The sequence below is a fragment of the Leptodactylus fuscus genome, chromosome 1, assembly GCF_031893055.1.
Source record: "Leptodactylus fuscus isolate aLepFus1 chromosome 1, aLepFus1.hap2, whole genome shotgun sequence".
NCBI lineage: Eukaryota > Metazoa > Chordata > Amphibia > Anura > Leptodactylidae > Leptodactylus > Leptodactylus fuscus.
In genome coordinates, this window is record NC_134265.1 from 74,003,494 (window position 1) to 74,025,412 (window position 21,919).

The 21,919-nt window shown below is 40.8% G+C and overlaps 1 protein-coding gene across 3 annotated transcripts in view; it reads left to right on the forward strand.

Moving 5' to 3' along the window:
* APC (APC regulator of Wnt signaling pathway) overlaps window positions 1-21,919 on the forward strand; it is an 89,329-nt gene that overhangs the window by 43,253 nt on the left and 24,157 nt on the right. For all 3 annotated transcript variants that reach the window (XM_075272133.1, XM_075272148.1, XM_075272141.1), the window contains 6 exons: window positions 6,476-6,628; window positions 14,516-14,600; window positions 16,276-16,477; window positions 16,927-17,035; window positions 19,322-19,435; window positions 20,115-20,198. In XM_075272133.1, coding sequence (XP_075128234.1) covers window positions 6,494-6,628; window positions 14,516-14,600; window positions 16,276-16,477; window positions 16,927-17,035; window positions 19,322-19,435; window positions 20,115-20,198 — 729 coding nt within the window. In that variant the 5' untranslated portion in view covers window positions 6,476-6,493. The remainder of the gene's footprint in view (window positions 1-6,475; window positions 6,629-14,515; window positions 14,601-16,275; window positions 16,478-16,926; window positions 17,036-19,321; window positions 19,436-20,114; window positions 20,199-21,919) is intronic.

The window sequence follows — 21,919 nt, forward strand, 5'->3', positions numbered from 1 at the left end:
GTCCAGCTTTGTCCTTTTTTCACCCCATTGGGCTCTGACTTGTTGATCAGTAGTGCGTAGACACATTGAGGTTCACAAAAGTCACTTTAATGAGGATCTTTCATGGTTTGGGGCACACGCCCCCTCCCTCTGCTCACAGTGCTCGTCCATAGACGAGTATTATCAGGAGGGGAGGGGGGGCGTTCCTCCCTGCTCACACTGTACAGCGCGATAGACGCTGCTGTGAAGAAGGACGTACCGGGACCAATAGCGCTTTACCCGGGGCACAGATCGGGAAAGCGACTGCACTGAATTCAGTGCACTGTCAGCTTTCCAGCAATATATAGAACTGTCTGTGCCCAAATCGGTGAAAGGTCCTGTTTAAGGTATAAATGTTTAGGTTTGCTTTTACATTTGGATGTTGGCTCATTGACTTTTTGATGTATTATAACCCCCTGACTCACTACTACTACGGTCCACCTCATCCAGTTCTCTCTTTAGGCTCGAATACAGGAATTTCCTGTTAACATCCATGTCTGTCCTGTCCCATAGAATGAGATTGTGGTGTCGGACACAGGAAGTGGGAATGTTTCTATCATTGTAAAAATAGCTGCACAGATTACAGGGAAACAGTAGGTTTGTTGTCCTCATTTCATTTCAGCAGAATTCGTTCTTTGTTTCTTACTAAGTTAAAGACCGTGACAAATGGTTATTTTTGGGAAAGAATCTAAAACTTGTGTGTCCCAGTCCCCCCCGCCCATTTCTGCTGTTTTAATTTTGAGCTATAATATTAAGTGAGGAGTAACATTAATTATTATAGAGGGTTTCACAATATAGCTTTAGGTTGGGTTTGTAGTTTTTACCTACTCGTAGTATAGGTGGACTGAGTTAGAACGATGGACAGGAATAGGATCTGCTCCATATTTTGCAGTTCGATCCTTTGGTCTCCACGTGGATCTGTAAAAATTTTGGAGTCCAATGGAGACTGCAGCACAAATGTGAACTTCTCCTTAATGTACAGGTAGATGAACCTATGTAAACAACCCACTTAGTAGCTGAGGGGAAGGATGTAAAGTGTATAGCTCTCTGTACACATCAACTACCACCAACTCTGACTCCTCTGTTATTCTACAGACTGAATCCGACACAAATTCTGACAGTCACCGTCTCTGAGAAGCAGGAAAGATCCTCTCATTAAAAAAAAAAACAGCAATTGATTTCTTGTAAAACTAAATAAGCAACAATCTATACAACTAACTATATAATATTTACAGTTATATTATTATTATTTTATTTTTTTAAAGCTGGAGCCAGTAACGTTATACGTGTGTGTACATACATATATATAATCTGTGTGTGTGTAGGAGTATTTGAGTATTTGCCTCCAATAATAATCAAGAACCAACAGAAGAGAATAAAATGCTGAATTACCTAAATAATAATGGTTTCCGCACATCAGTGTTTTTAGAGCGTTTAAGAAGAATGGTCTGCAGCTGCTTCCTTCCCAGAACTGCAGGAAATTGATTTTTACCCTTATTGCTCTAGGGAAGATTTGTATTGCTACATATGTATATTTTGCAGCTAAAGTGTTAATGAATGTTTTACTTTAGATGTTTAGGTAATTGTATATGTCTGTTTAATAATGACAATGTACGCCAGTCTTGGGTCTAGAATAAATGATGAAGTACAAATGGTGTGAAAAATTGGCACAAGCGACCATTCCCAATGCTATACGTGACATGATTAGATAATTGTTTGCCACTTTGCTCAAGAAACAAGGTTTTTTTTATGCATCGATTTCTTTTTTAGGCCATTTATATACAGTCAGTATTTGCAACCCAAAGCTAGAAGTGGAACAGAGCAATGCTATAATGGAAAGCTCTTTACTGCTTCCATATTTTGGACCCAATTCTAGCATGTTGTAGGTCAGACTGTTCATGTAAACAAACCCTGAACAATTGATCATCCACAATGTGGTCATTCAATATTTTGTGTCTGGTCGCCTTCAGATCTTCCTGTCATCGAGTGAAATATGGATCTGATGGAATTTTCTTGACCAGTGCTTTCTTCCCTTAGAGATACTCCTGACTATTTCCCCGTGAAATGTGATTAATGCCAGCCACATCTGGTGAGATAATGTGCAAATTGTCCATAGTATTAGGGTCTGTGCACATGGAGTTAACGCGAGCGCATTTTAGCATAATACATGTGTATAGAAAACACGTGTAAAAATAACACTCCCATTGACTTCAATGAAATTTTTTTACATTTTTTTTTAAAAAAAACACGTCAAAATACACGTCACGTTTTTTGGTGTGTATTTTGACGCGTTTTTACATGTGTAAAAAATTACATTGAAGTCAATGGGAGTGTTAATTTTTACATGTGTATTATACTAAAATGCGCTCGCAACTCCGTGTTCACGGGCCCTTACTCACATGGTGGTAATCCTCCACCGTTGTAACTGCGATTGACTGCACATATCTTATAACATGTCAGATTCAGCCGACAGCTGTCTCGCCAGACTACCCCATACACGTTCACACTCATCTTATCCAAGCAGTGCATGTTTACTTAACTGAGGGAAGAAGCTGCTTCCAGGGTCAACTGGTGGTGGCCTGTCTCCCCAAGATCTAAAGAATCGGGCAGTTGAATGCTAGCTGGCCAATCTTTATCTCCCCCTGGCATCTGCTGTCCATAGAGGTAGGAACACCCATACACATGGTTGACATCGCCAAATTTGGATGATAATAATCATGTAATGTTTCTGACCATGAGAGAACTGCTGAAAAGTGATATTTACACAACTGGACATACCTGTCTATTAGGAGACTGGGGGGAGGGGGGAATAAGAACTGCAAGATTTCAGAATTTTAGTTTTTATCAATATGAACATAATAATGATTAAAAAAATGTTTTTAAAAAGTTTCATGTAGATACCCTGATCAAAGTAATCGATTATTTTCTGGTGATAGATTCCACTAAATAAGGACTGTGCTTTAGTGAAATCCTCTTTTTTTTATGGGCTAGGGTGAGTATGATCAATACAAGCAGCTACATTTCCTAGCCGCCTTAGGGAAGTGATCGATATTCTGCACTGCCATTGCAGCCGCCTGGTCTTTACGTAGCCAGCACAGCTCATCCTTGTTACTTAGGAAACCTGCTGCTCATAAAATTGTACTAGCTCTTACAAAAGCCAAAGAATGGGTGGTTTCTGTGTACGGCGAGTACAGCGAGTGGCTGAGGAATCAGCAGACAGAGGCATCTTTGCTGAAGACATGAGTAATGATTTCTGGCAGTGATGTATTCCGCCAAGTCTGAGCTTTCTATTTTAGCCTCCAGCTAGTAAGTGCTGTCTAGCATTGCGTGTTGCACTGTGCATTGGAGGAGGGTAGCTAGTTCTGGATTGGCTTGATAACATGCAGAATTCAAGTGACCCAGAATATTTGCAGCACTCCCCTAACGCCTGGTCACACTACATTGCCTATGGCTGGATAGCATTGTTCAGGGGCTTTACATATACAGGAATCGACAAAGAATCTTGGCATGAACATGGAGAGTATCTTTAGCTTGTTTAAAATACTTCACATTTTCAAAGGATGTGCATAAGTGGAAAACATTTCATTCAGTGCCATACGGTGACTCAGCCATAGAGCATTAGATCCAGATTTTACTTGGATATCTGTACAAGAAGAGATAATAAAGGAGTTCTATCAGCAGGGCAACCCCTGCATATAAACATCAAAGAGGCGGGCGCTCTGGCCCAGACCCCAGTGTGGGGAACCTGTTAACCATGACTTTTCTGCCAGTCTTGTATTAATACATGGTCATAGTAGGCCATCAATTGGTTGGCATGTAATGCTACAAATTTGTTGCAGGGGCATTGTATGTCCGGCCACCAATTCCATGGATGTGGAATCTGTAGGCCAAACCCCTGACTCTGACTCTATTTTTCCACAGACAACTGCTTTGACATGCCTGATGCCCCAAGGCATATATGTTATATTATATTATTTATTATATTATATGTTATATTATATAGGACTGCTAGTGATTTTTTTTTCTTCATTTTTATTATGCTATAAAGCTTTGTTCACATTGATATCATGACTTCCTTTTATAATGGAGCTTTTAATGTTGAGCAAGATTCCAATGACTTATTAAGGTCTCAGAAGTTTTGTGTGTGAACTAAACCTAAGACATCTCAGTGTTAATTTTGGTTGTTGTCTCATTTCACAAGCCTTTAAATTATGATCAGAATGAATCTATTCACAGGCAAACAGTTGTCCGATCCTTAGCTTGGTCACCATCAGGCCATGTCCAGCTTGTCCAGTAACTGTTCTATAAATGGCCACTGGAGCACAGCATGAAAAATGTTGTAGATGTGACTACTAGCCCTTGACAGTGCATTGCAATGAATATCCATTCCCAAATATTCTTTCAGCAGCCTGTTAACTTATTAAGAATATTTCACTTCCATCCTGTAGACTCAGCGGCTTGTATATAGCATAGAAACGCACTGACCGTTCTATAAAACTGTAATGGAAATTGCTGCAATTGACCAGTTCTGCAGAATTGATCACTAAACATTTGGTGCAAGGGAAAGTAGAGTATTTTCTGGTGTCAACCAATACGATTCCAACTTTCACGCTGTGATATCCCAATGTGCATGAGGCCTAAATGTGGCATCAAGGAAGAGAACGAGTTTGTGCTTCCATTATTGATGTATAGCCGGATGTTGCTCGGACTCCTTCCATCTGAGGCGCTTAGGCTTGTTTTGTATACTTGCTTGAGTAAAAAGTTATATACAGAATCCACATGCTGGCTCTGATATTTATAGGGTAGTTTCACCTTTACAGACAGGACTGGTCTCATAAATGGTCATGTCTTTGAAGTCACAGCCCTTATAGTTGCAAAGTCCCGTGTTGTTTTGCTGGGACATGGGAGGCCATTTCAGCACCTATGCATCCACCTTGTGATGACTTTATCACTATCACACTCTAGTTGCACAGCTGCCCATAGTGTAAAAATAAGTCAAATAAATAAAAAAAAAAAAAAAAATTCTGAAGTGTCCAATTTTATTTAACATTCATTATACTGTATTTATTGACCAGGGTTGTTATCCGTATGACACTACCAGTACCTACTGTGTATGGAGCAGACGCAGCTCCTAAGACAGCTCAATTCCTTCCCTGGTTAATGTCTATGAGGCCGATGGACACAGCCGAGCACTGTACTCACCAGCTCCATTGACACCGCTAAATGTCTGCAGTTAGTTCACAAAGTGTACTTAAAGTATATAGAAAATCTTGTATTCTGCTTCTTATGCAGCTGACTCTAAATATCATAAAAGGTCCTGTGTCTGCTAACAGACTGCAAGATACAAATGTTTATTATAGAGAAATGCCATTGATTCACTTCATTCTAATGTAGTATTGTGGATGCATCACAGAAGATGCTCTGTAAAGCGCAGAACAAGCTTTCAATACAGGCCCAAGTTTTTCTGCCACTACTAGACATAAATCCACTGTCATTCTGCAGTGATGTAACCCTCTTCCAATTGCTGTGCCCTGATTTTGAGAGGATTGAAAGCCACAGATAAAGGATTTTGGGATTATTTCGTGCTTTTCAAATTACAAATTTTAAGCTGTCGTTTGAAGTGGTTAATTTTAAGCCACATGTCACCATTGGCCTACTTTAACACTACATGTTTAACCCCAATAACTATATCAAGCATTGAGATGAACCCCCTGGTGATAGATTCTGTCAATGAAAACACAATGTTTTGGCAAGTCTTCACTTATATAAGGGGACATTCACACTATCATTGTTAGTGCCTGTTTTCAACATCCGTCAGAAAATGTTAACGGGTACAAACAGATCCGTTAAAAATCCCAGGGTGCAGGACTTTTTGGCTCCATTCAATATAACGGATTTATGACGCATGTTAAGTGTTATTAAAAAAAACAAAACAACAACAAGAAACAAACTGTATAATACTGGACCTTAATGGATGAACTTATTGTGTCAGGTTTTACTACAGCACCCAACTGCATTATGTATGTGCACCATAAATATGGCACATTTTTTCCTTTTGAAATTCAGGCCTTGGGGTGCTTTCGGAATATTTGCCACTTTGACAGTCGCACAATAATTTTTTTTGTTGTGCCAAATGAGACAGTCGAACCTTCACTCATCTGATATTGATTATTTAGCCTAAGGATAGGTCATCAACATAAAGGTCTGAAGAAAAACCCTCATTTGAACAACATTGAGCAAGATGAGATGACATATCGTCTATATGTACACTATATACTGTTATCTATATCAAACTCCAAGGCATTGCATTTTTGGCAAACTTAAGATCTTTACAATTTAAAACATCTATATAATCATGCCTTTTCACCAATTTCCATTGATTGGATAAATTATCCATTATCTCCTTCTGTTATTACGCACGCCTATTGTTTCAGTATACTACTTTTCTCTGTTACAGGCCTGGGGGTAGCCCAGCATGGCTGCTGCTTCATATGACCAGCTGCTAAAGCAAGTGGAGGCGCTGAAAATGGAGAACACAAACCTTCGACAAGAACTAGAGGATAATTCAAATCACCTTACAAAACTTGAGACTGAAGCATCAAACATGAAGGTATGTTGACTAGAACTGCTAAATTACTGCAATATGGTGTCCTCATGTCCAGGGAATTGATGCAGGATGAATTTGAAGGGGTTTGCCTTCACACAGGAATGGTCATATGCATGACTACAGATCCATCTGCAATAATCACACGGCTGTACTACTTGGCCTCACTGAGCTGGTAGCGAAACTTGGGCACATGCACAGGGGTATATCCGTGGCCTCATAGAAGAACTGCACAAGCATCGGGGACAGAGGAGGAGTGTGATGCCACTCACCTCACTCATCTCTAGTTAATGTTTGAAGGCTTTGCTACAGGTTTGTATGGGACACCAAACCTTCAGTCTATAAGGTCCTGTTGGTGGATTAGTGTCCCATATCAACCTGACCGGTTCCCTTCAAGTTTTTTGAAAATGGAAATGGGTAGATATTGCCTTTGTAGTGGTCCCACATTCAGATAATTTCCCATTGCTGTACTAAGACACTTTAGACCAGACCTGGGCAAAGCCCGGCCCCCGGGCCATATCCGGCCCTCTGACTGATTCAGACCGGCCCGCACAACTTGACTAGGGAGGCGTGTCTAGGGGGCGTGTCTTAGTGCCGGCAGGACAGTGCAGGAAGATGGAGACGTGGTGTGTGTCATAAGGTACTGGGGAATGTAAGATGCAGGGGGGAGTGTGTGTGTCTGTATGTGTGTCTATATGTGTCTGTCTGTCTGTTTATATGTGTCTGTCTGTTTATATGTGTCTGTCTGTCTATATGTGTCTGTCTGTCTATATGTGTCTGTCTATATGTGTCTGTCTGTGTGTATGTGTGTGTCTCAGTAACCTAGGGGCAGAGATGGAAGGGGAATGTTATACTAGGGCAGAGATGGCAGATGGAGGGGGGACATGAAACTGGGGGAGAGATGGAGGGGGACATGAAATGGGGCAAATGAAGGGAGATATGAAACTGAGGGAGACATGGAGGGGGGAACATGAAGGGCACTTAAACTGGGGGGACATTAAAATGGGGACAACTGGAGGGGGCATTAAACCATGGAGGTAGCTGGAGTGGGACTTGTCTGCCTCTAGTTGCCCCCAGTTTAATGTCACCCTCCAGCTACCCCTACGGTTTAATGTCTGCTTCCAGCTTCCCGATTTTAATGTCCCCCTCTAGTTGCCCCCAGTTTCATGGCCTGCTCCAGCTGTCAATTTATTACCCCCCCTCCAACTACCCCCACTGTTTAATGTCCCCCTCCAGCTGTCCCAGCTTCATGTCCCCTCTAGTTTCCACCAGTTTAAACTGGGGCACCAGGAGAGGGACTTAATACTGTGGGGCATTTGGAAGGGAACATTATAATGTGGGAACATATAATGTATGGGTGACTGTAGGAGGATTATACTTTGTGGGGGCAAATGGAAAGATGATTGGGAATGGGCGGAGTCAACGTAGAAGTGGGTGGAGCTAAATTTGCCATGGCGCGGCCCTTTAGCATAGTTTCAATTTCTTATGCGGCCCCATGGGAAAATTAATTGCCCACCCCTGCTTTAGACTAACAACGGTCAGCCTTTTTTGCTGTGGTCATAAGCATGGGAACCCCAGCAGTTATCTATTCTGTGGCTATGGATGTTGTTCATCCATAACTAATAATTTCCCACATTACTCCAATATAACTGAGCGGTAGCTGGTAATGTGTGCTGTTTTTCCTCTCGCTGTTCCATTTATGTAACCTTGTGGACTCCCCTTTCCCTGCTAGATAAATATATATTGATCAGACCATCTTCTTTAATCTGGTGGGACATGTACTGATGTATTCATGAGCATCCAGCGTGCCTTGTGTTGTGTGTCATTATATAACATACACTGTGTGTTATTATATACCGTACATGTTTGTGTATAATCTAGAGTAAGTTTATGGACATATAAGTGTCAGTTTTATGTTCTGTAAATCCCTCTAGAATCCATACTACACACTTATTTTCATGTTATTATGAATGAACTCATTTATGTTACTGTTTCCAGACATTTACTTTTGCACAGCCTTGTATAATAGGTTAATGACTGACTTTTAGTGGTCAATATTCTGTTGTTTACTTCCAGTAACATATAAAGTGACATGAACTGAAAATGTGTTTGTTCTCATTAGAGTAATGTAATATAGAGTAATGTAAATGAGCAAATAGTTTAGTTCTTAATGTTCCTCTTACTGGGAGAAAAAGGAGACCATTCTCAAGCTAAACATGTGCTGCTCTTCCAGCACAGCGCACAACTTGGCCCATTCATACATCTACATTTTCGGTTGGTTTTGTGGCTTGTACACTTCTACAAATCCCTTTCAACATCACAGAAGTTTGTTCAATAGGTTTGTCATGTGAATGTACACTGTAATACTTCCACCAGGAAAATAACCTAACTTTTACAATAGCAGAAGAAAAATCTTTTATCCTGGGCCCATGTGGATGTTCTCTGAAGAGCTATTTGTAGGACTTGGGACAGACAGGTCTTTGCGGTCTCTTCATTACATAGAAATAGATGCATGTGGCTCAGTCTAATTCAATTGGGAGGGATTGAGCTGTGGTAACATGCAGGCACAGTCACCTATGAAATTGCCAACACTACACCTGACCAATAAAGAGGACCATTCAATCAGCAGATTGGTGTTGTGCCCAGAGTTAGACCCCCACCAGATATTAATGCCTCATTATAAAAGTAGGCTATTAATTATAAAGTCCCCGAAACTCCCTTTTAATTACACAAAGATTGAAAACATTGCAAATTTGTCGCTTAACGCATGAGAAAATTTTTCTGTATTCTGTAAATTAATTACAACCTGCTGTCATATCTGTAGTACATTGGGCAAATATTTCTCAACTTTAGCTACTTAAGGCTAAAGCCCCACATTGCAGAAACTCAGCTTTTTTTGTTGCAGATTTTGCTGTGGTATTTTGAGCCAAAGCCAAGAATGGCTACAAAAGAAATGGGGAATATATAGGAAGTTCTTATACCTCTCCCTTGTGCTTAATCCACTCCTGACTTTGGCTCAAAAAAACCACAGCAAAATCTGCCACAAAAAAAGCTGCGTTGCCGCCAAGTGGGCCTTTAGCCTAAAGAGGACCTCTCACCACCTCCAACAAGTCCAGCTCTTTGCATTATTTAATAGCTGCTCTCCACTGATTCTGGCATAGTTGGAACTTTTTCTGTAGCCCCCACCATTCTTGAGCAATCAATTATTTTTGTTTTGGTGACTGATATGCTATTTAGTCTCTGTACTGTCAGGAGGGCGGTGTCAGGCTGGAGCAGACAACAGGTGTGATTCTGAGCTCTGACATTGGCTGCCTCTGATTGGAGCTCTGAATCACACCCCCTGCCTGACACCGCCCTTCTGACCTTACAGCGTTTACATAGCATATCAGTCACCAAAACTACCTATGCTTGTTGTTTGGGAACGGTGGGGGCTTAAGAGAAAATTCTAACTGTGCCAGAATCAGTAGAGCGGTGACTGTTACAAGATGCTAATACATTTAATTGGTGGAAGTGGTGAAAGGTCCTCTTTAAAGAAAACGTTCCACCACCTCTACCAAAGCCAAATAGGCAATCTCTGACTTTGTGGTAATGGTGGGGGCTATAGAAAAAAAAATCAGCTGTGTGGGAATCAGTGGAGCATTTTTTAAGATGCTAAGAACTGGGGTTAGAGGTGGTAAAATGTCCACTTTAATACTAAGCTATTTAATTCAACACATTTTTGTCAGTTTCCATCCCTGACCTGAGCATCGATGACGTCCTTTAGAGGACATCTTCACCTTTCACGCACACTGTGCTCAGCAGATCCTGAATTATCTTGTTGTGCACATGGTGTTGGTTATTTTTGGTTTCTGTATTTTCTAGGGAAACCACGTAATGAAGGTCGGCTGTATTTGGTTACTATTACATAAACTCCGTTGAACAAAATCAAATATTTAGACACTGCACCCTGTAAATGTTGGACATGCCAGAGAGGCCGAATCTCCTCATTTTTGGGAATTGGCTTCCTTAGAATTCTAAATAAAACTGTTGTGTAATATTTTATACTGGGGATGCTCTAATGTGGTGGGTGATATCAGACCTGCAACATTACTGTAAAATACATTTCCTTTTTTCTCCAAGAGATCCCCTCACCACTAGTCATGTACATTTGACTAAGACTATCCACATAGAGCGCAAGTTCAGTGGAAAAAATTTGCCAAGGAAAAGGATTGTCTTGGAAACGGATAGGTAGTAGCTAGTCATGAATCTCAGGAGGCGGCTCTGGCTTTTATAAGAATTTTATTCTGTTTTGACATTATGCATTCATAACTGAGCACAAGTAACCAGTCCCGCTATGTTATGTAGCAATACTTACACCTAAATCTCACGTATAGCAGCTATTTGGACAGGTGATCTTTGGCCTACAATACTACTTCATAGAAGCTGCTTTGTACATGTGCCTGTACAATATACAGATATACTTTGATATTCACATGCTACAGGCAGTAGTCTTTGGGTTGCTAGTTGGCAACAATCTTTTACAATGTTATAAATGAATTTCTTGACTTGCTTGCGTTTTATCTGCACATTTGACAGCCTGACGTGTTTGGTAACCTGTTATCCATATTTACATGGTTGGCATTGTTACAGTGAGGAATAATATTGAGTTTATATATTTGTCCATGCATATACATACCAGATGTTCAGCAGTATATACCTTCTTTCACTTTGGACTGTAGCGCCCTCTAGCGAAGATGAAGCTTCATTTACCGTAATTCCTATTTACATTCAGTTCACATTTTTGTCAATTTAACCTAAGGCGCCACCGATAACCACAGCTACCTTACCTCACCTTTATCCATATTGTTGTCCCTACAAGCCTTACCCTCACCCATACCGTCCAATGTTGTATTGCCATATGGGGGGAAACGTGACCCTGCTAGTGACATAAATTGCTTAATTCTTGCTGCTGTTGCGGAGCTGTGAGTTTTTATTATTTAAGCTGTAAAAAATGCAGCAGAACATTTCTGCCATGCTTGTAGTGCTGCTGGGGGAACAGAGCAGGATTGTCTGCCGCAGCCTAATTCCACGCTTCCTGACTAGTAACAAAAATCATTTTGACAACTGCTGGTATCGAATGTCTAGCCGTATAATGACAGTACAGATTAGCCGCTGTGTGCCAATCCACAGCTGTGCCTTACACATTTCTGTGAGAAAGCCAGCACATAGGAAGGATTGCAGCCCTGGTTTTAGATTATTGGAACCAAACAGGAAACCAAGTAGTTCACCCTGTACTTGTCCTCTTCTGTGTAGTTTGTCAAACTTCATTCAGCTGTCAACAGTCCCCTAGATATTTGGGAAATCCTTCTGACTGTTACAATGTCCACAGAGCTTTTCTATAGGGAAAATGTTACTTTGGAAAAACCTTTATATTAAACTGATTTGTCTTGTTTTTATGCTGCGGATTGTGACACTATCACCGCTCTGCCATCTGAACAGCCTCCCCCTCTCCTTCTGTCTCTACCCCCTTCCCTCATAGATTGTAAACCCTTGCGGGCAGGGCCCTCTACCCCACCGTGCTAGTCGGTCATTGTTAGTATTATATCTGTTTGTATATTTTGTGTATTGTATGTAACCCCCAAATGTAAAGCACCATGGAATTAATGGTGCTATATAAATAAACAATAATAATAATAATTGTGACAGCGCAGTGCTCCTCAGATCCCGTCTGTACAATCTATACACAGATATAATGATAGGCAAATCACATCATGATATTACTGCCTATGGCCATGCTATGCTGTAAAGCACATCACTAAATATTAACAAATATTAATATGGCGGCCCCCATAATTATGTACAGAAAATAGAAAATGAAATCTACAGACACACAACCAGATTAGAAAAGTGATAGATTTCACCGGATTTCATAAATGCATAAAAAGTTGGTTGCCTTATTTGTAGTTTTCGTCCAAGCTTTATACTACATATTCTGAAGGCTGCCATACATAGAAGATATTGTTATGATCAGCTAATTCTGTTGTGTATCAGGGTCTCCTGACCGTTTGTGAAGTATTGTGGAAAGCGGATCAGACGCATTGAATTGTAGTATACCTTAGCCTTTGTGGCCCTGGATGATGAGCTGCCTCTTAAGGTGTGTGGCAGCAGCTTACTGTCCGTCCCCAATTAAAACAGATGCACGCTCGGCTAGTCCATACCTGTGTGTATATGACCTGCATAAAAATAGAAGCACCTATAAAAATGATAAAATTGTAGCGGGCTCCATTCTCTGGTGGGTCAGTATTATTTGCTGTTACTTGTCACAATTAAACAATTCCTAAATGAAAAAATGGAGACATTCTTCAATAATTTGAGATTTCAGTACTGCCGAGCAATGCATTTATCCTGATCAGAGAGCAGGAAGAAAGCTGTTTGCTGCCAGTCATCTCTGACACCAGCGCAGAGTTAAAGGCTCTGGTAGTAGAAATCCACCTGCTCAGTCCTCGTTTCCCCTGACTTTTGCCTTTGAGGAAGTGTTGGGAGGTTTCTATACATGTTAGATAATTGGGCAAACTGTTAAAAAATTGGCAAGTTCATACACATGTAGTATACATATTCATCTTAAAGGGGTTTGTCCAGGATTTGAATCAATCCATGGGGTTGCAGGGTGGTTATAGAAGAAGAAAAAAGGGATACGCTCACCCCCCCCCCCCCCCCCCCCAACCCCAGCACTCCATTGTCCATGCCTACTCCACTTTTTGACGCTCCACTTTCAGGGCTCACTGTGCTGGAAGCCATGATGCTCATGTGACAACTGAGACCAATCAGAGGCCTCGGTGGTCGCTGGACTGGTGACATCACTCACTTGCATCACTGGTACCTAGGGGCTGCTGAGGCTAGTGATTGATCTCAGAGGTCACGTGTAACTCATGGTTTTCAGTTCCACAAGTTCCAGCTTTAAGTTTAATGGGGTTGGGGAGTGGACAACAGAGCACTGAGGACGAGTATGCCTTTTTTCTTTCTTTCTTTTTTTTTTTTTTTTTTTTTTTTAATTTTATTTTATAACCACTATGGCCATACCCACTGGTGTTGCTGCAAATACTGGAAACCCTTTTAACAAGCAGGTTTTAGGCCCCGTTCCCACGGAGTAACACGCCGCTCATCCTGACACGTAAACATATATCAGAGTGAGGCACTTCAAAACAGATCCCATTGACTTCAATGGGTGCCAGCTTACGCGCGTAACACATTGAAATCAATGGGTTACAAAGCCTTCCATTGATTTCAATTGTAGCGCATGTAAACCGGCACCCATTGAAGTCAATGGGATCTGTTTTGAAGCGCCTCACTCTGACACGTGTTTACGTGTCAGAATGAGCGGCGCGTTACTCCGTGGGAACGGGGCCTTAACCAGCAATTTTATGTCTTGTGATCTGTTGCAACTTACAAGCATGTTTACTCTGACTCTATTCGCAGACTATTGTGAAGAGCTGACGACTTTCTGTTGTTCAACTATACATAACTGTAAGATTTTAGGATTCCCCTGACAAAACCACAGATTATCTGGTTACGTTTGAGAATTGCAGTTTAGAAAATTCCCTCATCTTTGCTTAAGTGTTGATTCAGAGTGAACAGTATGTATTTGTGTAAAATTCCCATTCCATCAAGGTTTCCTCCAGAGCAGTGATAAATCCGCCTTACTGATCAGTATTGAGGTAAAATGACTTGAGTGGCTTTGTGCCAGTGCTTCAATATCTTATATTAGTGTGTAATTTAGATTCCCGCAGGGCCAGACTGAGTGATATCCCATTTCAGTGCTGTTGCATGCAGGCAGCCCACAAACACTGCAGTGCAGCTTGGTTTGTTATTATGCTGGTTATCGGGGTGCTCATTGTGTTGCACTCTCTATTGCAGGAAGTTCTTAAACAGCTACAAGGCAGCATTGAGGATGAAGCGATGACTACGACTGGTCAGATTGATCTCCTGGAACGGCTAAAAGGTAATCCCTCAACAAATACATTTATGGCTGCAATGTGCAAAGAATGTGCCGTGACCGGCGAGCGCTCATCATCTGCATAGTCAGGACTGAAAATGGTCAGATCTGTCTTCTCTGCAGACAGGATGGTTTGTCTTCCGGACTGTTTAGCTTTTTCCGTGCGCTGTCGCAGAAGGAACAGATTCATCACTACGTTTGTTAAGTTTACTGTTCCTAGTAACAAAATATAGTGTTACCTTATAAATCCGGATGCAAAGGACTAGTCTGAATCTCTTTCAGTAAAGTAGCGTGTAATGTGCGAAGAATGGAAGCAAGTTCTATATTAGCTAAAGAGCAGTGAGAAGAAAAATGAGATCTCTACACAGAGGGGAGTTTATAACCATTATATATCTCTTACCCCTATGTGAGAATAATCCTCAGTAAATTCATTGAGTTGTACTCTGCCTATAAGTTGCTTAAAGGGGATGTCTATTATTAACGATTACATTGCTGATAGTCCACACAATATATAACATTTTTTCAGTTGGAATTTTTTTTGAAAAATAAATGTTGATTTTTGTTATTATCTTACAAATGCATTCTCAGTGTATTTACGTTTGTATATTGCCATAAATCTGTCAGTGTGTTGCACTTTAATAAGGGATTTCAATAATAAAAAAAGTTCCTGTGTCTAGATATTGCTGTTTGATACTTGTTATTGCGCCCCCTGCAGTTTTTGTCTCAGAATATCCACCTTGTGTCTCTAGAGTTTTACTCAAGCTGTTGTCACATGCTCAGTACTTGTACACAGACACAAGAATTAGTTGTACAAGAATTATCACAGTAGAAGAGACTTCTTCTCACCTGCACTGGAGACACAAGGTGGGCTTTCTGAGAAGGGCTTCAAAGAACGCTGAGGATCGCCATAAGAAGTATCTAACAACATCTGGACACAGGAGCATTTTTTCAAGTGGTTCTAATTGGGAGATTTGTTTAGTGTGATTTAACAGAAATCTATTATTTAAAGAGGATCTTTCACCATCTCCGCCAAGTCCTCATCTTTGTGTCTTTTCATAAGCTCTGCTCCACTGATTCCTAGACCCCACCATTCCCTAGTAATCGGTGCAGTTCATTTTGGTGCCTAATATGACATTTAGGCTAGGCACTGTCACGTGGGAGGTCTCAGCCAGAAGTTGACAAGGAGGCATGAGTTTCAGTTTTCTGACTATATCCTGCTCTCAATGGACAGTGTCAGAGATCTCTGAACCACGCACTCATATTTCCTTACCCCACCTTCTTGACCGTAGGACACTTAATTACCATATCAGGGACTAAAACTAATTGTACTGATTACTCAAGAAAGGGGAGGGCAAAAGGAAAAATTTCAACAGAGCTGGAATCGGTGGACCTGGATGTGGTGAAAGTTCCTCCTTAATCATTGAACGACTCCATTAACATGCTCTTCAGGGTGTTTTTGCCTATTTTTTTTTTTTTTACAGATCTTAAGTGTATATATCCATAGTTATGTAACATTGTTAGAGCTATAATAAGGACAGTTTTCTAGACCTCTGCTTTTACTGATCTATACTGATTTTAGATGGCTTTTTTCTTTCCTTTTCTTCTTTTTTACTTTTTCATTGTGTTCAATGTGTATTTTTATATATAAATCATGTTAAGTTGTGGTTTTTCTCTGTCTAAGAATTAAATTTAGATGGCAGTAACTTTCCTGGCGTTAAGATGAAATCAAAAATGTCTCTTCGTTCCTATGGGAGCAGAGAAGGCTCCCTCTCTGGCCACTCAGGGGAGTGCAGCCCAGTTCCAGTGGGTTCTTTTCCAAGAAGAGGCTTTGTCAATGGGAGCAGAGAGAGCACTGGATACATGGAGGACCTGGAGAAGGAGAGGCAAGTGGCAACAGTGACAATAACAATTCAATGTCAAGAATGACTAGTGATTAGAAATATTTACATTTAATAAGATGGAGATTCTGAATCTAAAATTGTCCGAGCTCCTAAACACGTTGGGTTAGTGTTTATGGCTTGCTATGTAGTCCTATAGTTACCTATTACCATTACTGTTTGCCTGGAGCAGTAGTCACACACGTGTCTGGCTACTATGCTGCACTTACCTGTCTCGGTCAGCTCCATAGACATTGAATCTTCATTACCCTTTAAGAAATAATTGCTTCAGTAAAGTACATGGTATTCTTGGATCAGGCTGACAATTGTGTGCAGGTACACAGAAATGTCATCGACCAGCTTATTGCCAAGCATAGATTTCCTGGTACTATATGATGTCAACGTCTATAGTTTTATCCACAGTCATTACATATTTATATTCCTTTGCTGTTTAGGTCATCACTTATTGCTGAGCTTGAAAAAGAAGAAAAAGAGAAGGACTGGTATTATGCCCAGTTACAGAATCTGACCAAAAGAATCGATAGCCTCCCTCTTACTGAAAATGTAAGTGTCAGCAAATGGGTTTTAGCTCATTTAGTTTACAAAGTAAAAAAGCCCTTTTTTTATTTTATTTATTTTTTTTTAAAATATTTTACATTACATTAGATCATACTAGACTGAGTGCCTTATTAGATGCAAACTTCTGAGTAGCCTATGTTCTGTTTGTAGTGTCACCATTGCCGAATTGTTCCTTAAATCTCTAATACACATACAATATCTGTCGGACAAATCCTCTATTCCTGTGTACACTTGTCTGAGCACCTGTATGCCCTGAATGGTGGGAGAGGTGATGCTTCTAATAGGCAGCTCTGTTGGTGGCTTATCATCCTGAGAACACAAATAATTGGTCAATTGATTTTTAAGTTATTCCCCCTGATATCTGCTGTGAGGCTAGGATCACATCTGCACTGGAATCTTCTTTGGAGACGCCACCGCAAAAGCTTCCGAAAATCGACAGAGAGAAAAGTCCTGCACAGAGGACTTCAGTATACAAAATATTGTCCTCTCGGCAGACCCCATTATAGTTTATGCGGTCCGCAGGTAACCTCTGTTTTAGTGGTGCGGTTCTCCGTCATTTGCGTCCTCTGGCGGAGATGTGACCTTTGCGCAGATGTGAACCTAGAGCCGAAAGAAACCCACACATGTTGGAATGCTAGCCAGTCCTGCTGGCACATTTTTTTTCTGTGCCTTTTATATAGGCAAACCCTTTGGAATTACCTGGATTTCTGCATTGATTTCTAGTAAAATGTGATGTCTTCTGTAACTCAACCTAAAGCAAATATATAATGCACAAACAGGGGTTACTGTCCGTGTTATTGAGTAAACATCCACATTGCAGAGAGCAAAAGTAAGTGAATACTTCAATGTAACCTGTACTGTAAATCCCCTTTTGGAGCAATTTCAACCGACAGAATATCCTATGCTTGCATATAGGGTTTGCGTAGCGTTAAGAAATTTTAGACCATTCTTCCCTACACTTTAGAGGTATATGTAAACTTAATATCATTCCTTTATATAATTGGATATTTCAAAACACAAATCTTCCTGTCCTTCAAAAGTTCTCTATCTGCAGAAATTCCAGTAGTTCCATAAGGTTAACTGTAAGAAACTGTGGAAGATATGGTGTGACAGTTCATTTTGCAGGCATTTCTGATGTGTTTGTTTTCACATTAGTGGTAAAAAAAAAAAAAAACAATGGCAGACGTGCATTCTGCTGATATAGATGAGTGGTTTTCAACCTACAGTATGAGTACCCCAGGGGTACACATCATAGCTGGGAATCACTGCTCTGGAAGTGACAGGTTTAGTGATTGCTCAGGTTCCATGGCTGCTGGGAAGCTCATGCCACCCAAACCAGCCATCTTCTTGTAATACTCCTGCTCAGTGGCTGCCAAGCTGAGGCAGGTATCAGGTTAGGGGTCAGGTCTCCTCTTCAGAAGCAGGTAGCCTGTGCTGAATACACAAATAGAATTCGATCTATGATATGATGAGTGAAAAACTGGTTCAAGACTTAACAGACCCACAGAATTTTTAGTGCGTCTCTCCCACAGATCCTTCACAAGCAAGCAAATTTGCTTGGCACATTTTGTGCGCCAGATTATTTTTTTTCCCAGCTTGAGATCAGGAGCCAGGTCTGCCACATGACAGTCACCACCGTGTGTATTGGGGTACTCGGTTGGAACTTTTTTCACAAGGGGGTACTTGGGTTGAAAACATTGAGAAACACTGATGTAGATGATGGAGGTGGCAGCAAAGGAGAGACTGATGCAATGTTTTTATTCCATCATATCTAGGAAATGATGTTCTCATCCTGATACTTTATGAATATGTCGTTAAAGAGGACCTTTCATGTCCTCGGGGCACATGCGGTGTAATACACTGCTAGAAAGCCAACAGCGTGCTGAATTCCCGTTCTGTGCCCCCGCTGAAGAGCTATCGGTGCCGGTACCGTAGATCTTCAGCGTCAGAGGGTTGTTTCAGACAGTCTGTCAGGAACGCCGCTCCTCACAGTAGTGTCTATTGCTCTTTACTGTGTGAGGGGGAGCATTCCTTACCGCCCAGCCATGACACTAAGTGGTGAGGAAAGCCCCCCACTCCTGATAGTACACTTGTGTAAAGCATAGTCCATATAGCAGTTGTTTTACCTTGCTATAATATAAAAGTAGTGTCTTTTCAGTTACTATATCTGACCATATACTGTTTCCCCACAAAGCTCTTTTAATTCATATATTGAGAACAATCTTTACATTATCATTACAATAAGGTTTTCACACTTTTTGTGACTCCTAGTTCTCTATACAAACTGACATGACCAGAAGACAACTAGAATTTGAGGCGAGGCAGATAAGAGCTGCGATGGAGGAGCAACTGGGGACCTGTCAGGACATGGAGAAGCGAGCACAGGTATGTCACTTTTATGCTGAACTTTTTTGTGAGATGTTCAGCATTAGTGATGAGCGAGTAGTATTCGATCGAATACCTCGCCGGCATAGGAAAGCGTGTAATCGGCCGGACTAATAATAATTAAACGCTTCGAATATTTGATGGCGAGGTATTCGATCGAATACTACTCACTCATCACTATTCAGCATCTTATATTGCATGTACCATAAAGCCACTAGGACAGGTTTAGAAATGGTACAATTGCTGTAAATGCTGTGCCTTAGTGATTCACAGTACAATGCAGGTGGATACGGCTTTCATAAACCATTAACTTATGGCAGATAAATTAGCACAGAATTCACTCCATGCTTATTGATGTGGATTTCAGCCATTGCATAGGTTGTAGCTTTGGAATGAATTTGTGGAAGAAAATATCTGCCGTGTCTGCACTCAGCCTTATGGCAAAATTCTTTATATCTACCAGCTTGATTTGTGATCCTTTTTATTTGTATTGGGTATGGTGAGTTGTTGATAAAGGGTTTTGAGTGACACACACACACACACGAACATGGACTGAAAAAAACACGTTTCTGTATAGTGGGGGTTTGCCTTTTTTAAAGAAAAAAAAAATTCCTTGGCGCAGTTTTTGTTCACATTAAAAAAGTAAAAAAATTAATAACAGATTTTTCTTTTCATACAGTTGAGAGTTGCTCGAATTCAGCAAATTGAAAAAGACCTATTCCGGATGCGGCAGATGCTACAGACGCAGAATATAGAATCTGAGGTTGGTAAATAATATTTTGTATGTATTTTACAGATTTCATGTCTAAATCTTTGGTGTCAACGCTTTATTTATGAATCTTGTGAATCTGAGCAAGTGGCACCTGTCAGAAATGGGAGTGTAGGTTTGCTACAGACAACATGTTGACTAAACTTGCTAAAAGAAGGAATTACTGTATTTTTTGCTCTATAAGATGCACTCAGGTTTTAGAGGAAGAAAATAGAAAAAAAATATTTATTCCTTCAGAATAATGTCCCATAGTGGCCTCTCCACTGTGTAATGTCTCATAATGGCCCCTCCACACACATTATAATGCCCTATAGTGGCGTCTCCATACACAGTATAATGTTCAAATACTGGCGTCTCCACACATATATTGTCCCATAGTGGCCTCTCCGCACAGTATAATGTCCCATCGTGGCCACTCTGCTCAGTATAATGTGCCATGGTGGCCCCTCTGCACAATATAATGTCCCATAGTGGCCCCTCCGCACAGTATAATGGCTCACAGTGGCCTCCATACAGTATAATGAACCCTCCACAAATTATAATGCCCTAGGGTGGCCCTTATTGTTTTTATTTTGAATTTTACTAAAATTTCACATTTTTGGAACCCCAAATTCTTGACGTTCGCCACCCACAAACCATTATTATACTCTGGGGTCTCTTCACATCCCAGAATGTAACGATCAGGGGCCCCAGGGAGGTGATTTAAATATAATAAATAGTGTAACTTACCTCTACTGGGCTCCACGCCAATCTTCCCACGTCTTCTGTTAACAGAGAATGACGTCAGAGACCGCTGAGGCTTTTGATTTGGCTGGGAGAGACCCCAGAGTATAATAAAGATTTGTGGGTGGAGATTGTGCAATAGTACCGGGTTGATTTTTGGCACCTCCACATTATAAGACGCATTGACCTTCCACCGCCAACACAACTTAGGGGCAATACAAAACAAACAAATAGATTTGGCTACTATCGCTAGTCATGGTACAATGTTCTGTTATGGGTCAAACATTCAATTTCAGAGTAAGTTACCTACAAGTTGGTACTAAAGACAAATTGTGCATGTCATTTTTTCTACTAGTGCCCTTATTTTAAGGCCCGCGTTTGTGGCACGCAGCATTGTCATTGCTCCTCAGCGCCACTATAGTTACAGCAGGAACTCTATGCTATGGCTGCACATTTTCTTCTAGTAGAATCTTTCCTGTTAGACGCGTAACTATATATGTAGGGCTGCTGGAACACATTCAGAGTCTCTCCAGTTACTTGCGGCAGTCAGCACATTATATGCTGTCTCATCTGCAAACTATCAGAAAGCATCCACTACTCTGCTGTAAGGATGCTTGAAGGAAATAGAAAATTCCTTTGCTCTTCCCTGGTGCATTTTTTTTAACCTTCAAGCCTTTCTGAATATAACATGAAGGACGAAATGACATACGGATTCGCTTTGGTTGCTATGGGAAACACTACTTATTTCAGGTTATTTTTGCACCTGAGAGTATATTAGGAAATAATTACAGGTGGGATGATCTGTTATTTTACAGGAAGATAAACCTGCTTCGTGGCTTCACCACACAGCAAGAACACAGAACTAAATGATAAATGGTATTATGTCACCTATGTGTATAAACAAGTAATGTGAGCAGACCCCACATGTAATACATAAGTAACAGGAGTAGCGATCATGAACCAAAGATATGACCTTTATGTAACAGTGTAAA